This window comes from Mytilus trossulus, unplaced genomic scaffold, assembly GCF_036588685.1.
Source record: "Mytilus trossulus isolate FHL-02 unplaced genomic scaffold, PNRI_Mtr1.1.1.hap1 h1tg000110l__unscaffolded, whole genome shotgun sequence".
In the NCBI taxonomy this organism is placed as follows: domain Eukaryota; kingdom Metazoa; phylum Mollusca; class Bivalvia; order Mytilida; family Mytilidae; genus Mytilus; species Mytilus trossulus.
Genome location: NW_026963297.1, coordinates 2846813 through 2850794, shown reverse-complemented (window position 1 = coordinate 2850794; position 3982 = coordinate 2846813). Strand labels below are relative to the sequence as shown.

Below are 3982 nucleotides of genomic sequence, written 5' to 3'. Positions count from 1 at the left end.
AACTTGGAGTCATTCATTAACTACGTGAGGTCTGATATAAAGTCCTGTATAACAAATACAAGAAATTATAATTTATCCAAGTCAGAAAGTATAGCTTTGAAAGCGTTAAAAGATCAAGAGGATATTGTAATAAAATCTGCCGACAAAGGGGGCGCTGTGGTTATCATGAATAAAACAGATTATATAGCAGAGGGGAATCGCCAACTTTCTAACTCCATTTTTTATAGACAATTAACCACAGATCCAACGCTTAATACTATTCGAAGGATCAACACCGTCTTTCAAGAGATGTTCGACAATAAGCATATAGACAATGACACCTTTGATTATCTCCGACCTCTTGAGAACGAAGCAAAGGCCGGACAATTCTATATGTTGCCTAAAATACATAAAACGGGCAATCCAGGTCGACCAATTGTGTCAGCGAATAGTCATCCAACTGAAAAGATATCAGAATTTGTAGACCATCATCTAAGACCTCATGTGAAATAACTACCCTCATTCATTCAAGATACAACTGATTATCTCAAGAAAATGGCAAGCCTCAATCCTTTACCAAGCAATACTATACTTGCATTCATGGACGTGTCTTCTTTATATACCAACATTCCACAAGACGAAGGAATAGCAGCGTGTGAAGATGCATGGAACACTCGTAGTGAAAAAAATCCTCCTACTGAGTGCCTTGTTACACTTCTGAAACTAGAACTGGAGAATAACAACTTCTCTTTCAATGAAAAACACTATCTCCAGATAGACGGTACTAGTATGGGCACAAAAATGGCCCCGTCATATGCCAACATATTTATGGGCCAACTTGAAAAACATCCCTTGGCTAGTGCTCCATATCAGCCCTTATCATGGTTCCGATTCATTGACGATATTGATTTCAAATGGATAGATTCACAACAACATCTCAATGAATTTCTAGAACAATGTAACTCTTTCCACCATTCAATAAAATTTACATATGAATCATCTATGGTGAAAATTAACTTCCTCGATACTACGAGTTACATCAAGAACGGAACCATTATAACGGACCTTCATTTCAAACGAACGGACAAACATCAATTCCTTTCTCCTAAAAGTTGCCATCCTAAACACTGCTCCCGTGGTATCCCATTCAGCCAGGCATTGCGAATCAAGAGAATATGCTCTACTGAAAATACGAAAAATTCTAGACTTGGACAACTTCGTAAACATCTAGTTGTTCAAGGATACAATAACAACATCATTGATAGCGCTTTCGAAAGAGCAAACAGAACTAGTCGCCAAGAACTTCTTGAGTACAAAGATAAGAATAAAGCAGCTAACAGAACACCCCTTGTACTCACTTACCATCCTGATTTTAAAAATGTGTCATCCATTGTTCAGAAGCATTGGAAAATTATAGAAAATAAATTTAAATCTAAAAAAAGTTTTTTCATCACCACCAGTCATGGCCTTCAGAAGACCTAAACACATCCGTGACAAATTAGTGACATCTGTATTAGCAAAGCAGCCTAATCCTAATCCATCGCCCGGTTGCTACAAACAATGTGGTCGAAGGAATTGTTTGTGTTGTAAATCTGCCAATACACGCAGTTCTTTCATCAGCTCCATTACTAAACAACATTATACCATCTACTCTTATTCTAACTGTTAAACGGAAACTCAATTTATATATTAACATGTGACACTTGTGGCATTCAGTATGTGGGAGAAACAATGGACAAATTTAATATTCGGCTCAATAACCATCGTTCATCGTACAAAACCAACAAAAACTGTCCTCTCACAAGACATCTTAGTTCAACGAAACATCCTTTTGCTAATGTTACTTTCCAAATTATAGAAGTCAACACCGAGTGGGACACCACGGCGAGGAGAAGAGAAAACTTTTGGATCCACCAACTCCACACTTTAGAACCTGATGGTCTTAACGAAAAAGACGAAAACAGATACAAGAAAGATAAAGAATAATTTAAAAACAAAGCATCGTCCTTTTTATCCCGTAATATTGGCCAATGGACGTTGCTAACTTCAACTACCAATTATGTATTTTCAAGGTAGCTAGGTCCAAGTGCAACATATACATTAAGCTGCAAAATTTTCTTATTTTCAAAGCAGCTAAATTCAATTGCTCATAGACATTGAGCTGCATTTTTTTTTTATTTTCAAGGCAGCTAAGTGCAACACATACATTGAGCTGCAAAAGTTTCTTATCATCTTCATCCGATTTCACCTGGATAGATGCACGCTTGATAACGCTAGTTGGTCTAGCGAAATATTGCGTTTATTTTCATCATTTTGTTAATATTTTAAACATTCTTATATTTACATGCTAAATAGTGTGTTAAAATTACATTGTTAGGCAATTATATATATATATATATATATATATACAAAAAAAGTTTCTTTTATATATGGGATCGGTACATTACATATCGGGTGAAAGCGAAGCTCGAATCCGAATATGGAATTTACTGACTCCATTTATATCGTATTAGGTCACTAGCACAGTATGTGACGAATTTATTTTACCGACTATCTTAACATGTGATATTAAGACTTGTGGTCTATAAAAGTGATCAAGTCTTCAATACTGTTAGTATTATGAACCAACTGCCATAGGTCTATTTAAAAACAAGAGCCAACAATAAAAACTTGTTAGCTTTAAATGTGTTGTATGGAATTAGTTCCAATCGTTCATTATCGATTTAAGATTTTTTTCTCACCGCCGTGTTGTTTGTATAAAGGGACACAACTCCACTACTAACATAATATGGATTAAACACTGTCCCACGTGGTTGCTCTTAACCAATCCTTTTCTTATAAATGTATAGGAGGTAAGATAAAATTAAATATCATGTATTACTGACATGCTGGATACACAATCGTAACATATCAAATTTACGTGACCTTTTTTAACAGTTAAAATATTAAGTTTTATTTCATTTACATTTAACATTAGGTAGACCCTATGCGTACAGTCTGACCGTATACGCATTTTGAAAAAAAATACGGATAGATCCAAACAAATACTCATATGGTCTGGAACATAAATACTATTAAAATATCTTAATACGTACTGTTATGACCCGTCAGTGGCATTATTTAATCTGTGTACTTTCTGGGATTGTAGTGTTGATGGTTTACTTTTATCTTTTTTTAATTCCATTTTGCAACTCAGAAATTGAATGAAGATTATCGGCCGTTGTGTTTCCTAATCATAATTAATATAATTGTAGTTTGTTTTAAGTGTATATATACGACAGTTCCTAGCTATTTAATAAGTTAACGATTTAAAGTAGCTTCTGTTTTGCTTAGTAAATTCTTACATACGTTTGCATACAGCCAGTAATGAGTATATATATATTTTGTAAATTTGCCAATCAATTTTCATTGTTGCCACAAAGAAAGCATGAACCTTGTAGATGTCTGTAATTTCATATGATTGTATAATTTTAACATCATTCTGTAAAATTCAATACAAAAGAAATATTTCTCAACTGTCAAGGAGAGCACATTTCTCTGATTGAAATCAATCTCTCTCAAGAGAGACATCATTAAAATGAGAATTAAAACAGAGATTTAAATCTATTAATATGTTAATGCCTTTTTAATGCAATTATTACCTTGAGTCTTATGTTTTGTTGAGACCAGAAGTCACGGTCATAAAACTTTCGAGCATGATTTTTGTACTCAGACTCGAAAATCAACCAATTAAATTGCTGGATTTCATGTTTTGAGCATCTTTTTTGTGCTCCGAGCACTGAGCAAAGTTTTATGCCTTCAAGGCCTGATACCAGAGATGAGATTGTTCAATTCATTCACACACATGGAACATGCATATGCTGAATAAACCACTCAAGTGTTTTGACAACTATGATCGATTGCTTTAAAATTGAAATTCTTACCGTAATTCTTAATGTTAAATTATAGATTTAATCTCTTCTACGTCAAATAAATAAACCATCAATTCAAATTCTTAAATCGG

At 34.0% G+C, this 3982-nt stretch overlaps 1 protein-coding gene across 1 annotated transcript; it reads left to right on the top strand.

The window, feature by feature from the left end:
* Positions 1-534: 534 nt before the first annotated feature.
* On the top strand, positions 535-1461 carry LOC134700015 (uncharacterized). Its single transcript, XM_063561413.1, has one exon. The coding sequence runs from the start codon at positions 535-537 to the stop codon at positions 1459-1461; it is 927 nt and encodes a 308-aa protein (XP_063417483.1).
* Positions 1462-3982: the final 2521 nt, after the last annotated feature.

What these genes read in the sequence shown, in the direction of transcription:
- LOC134700015 (XM_063561413.1), top strand. Translation starts at nt 535, where the DNA reads ATGGCAAGCCTCAATCCTTTACCAAGCAATACTATACTTGCATTCATG.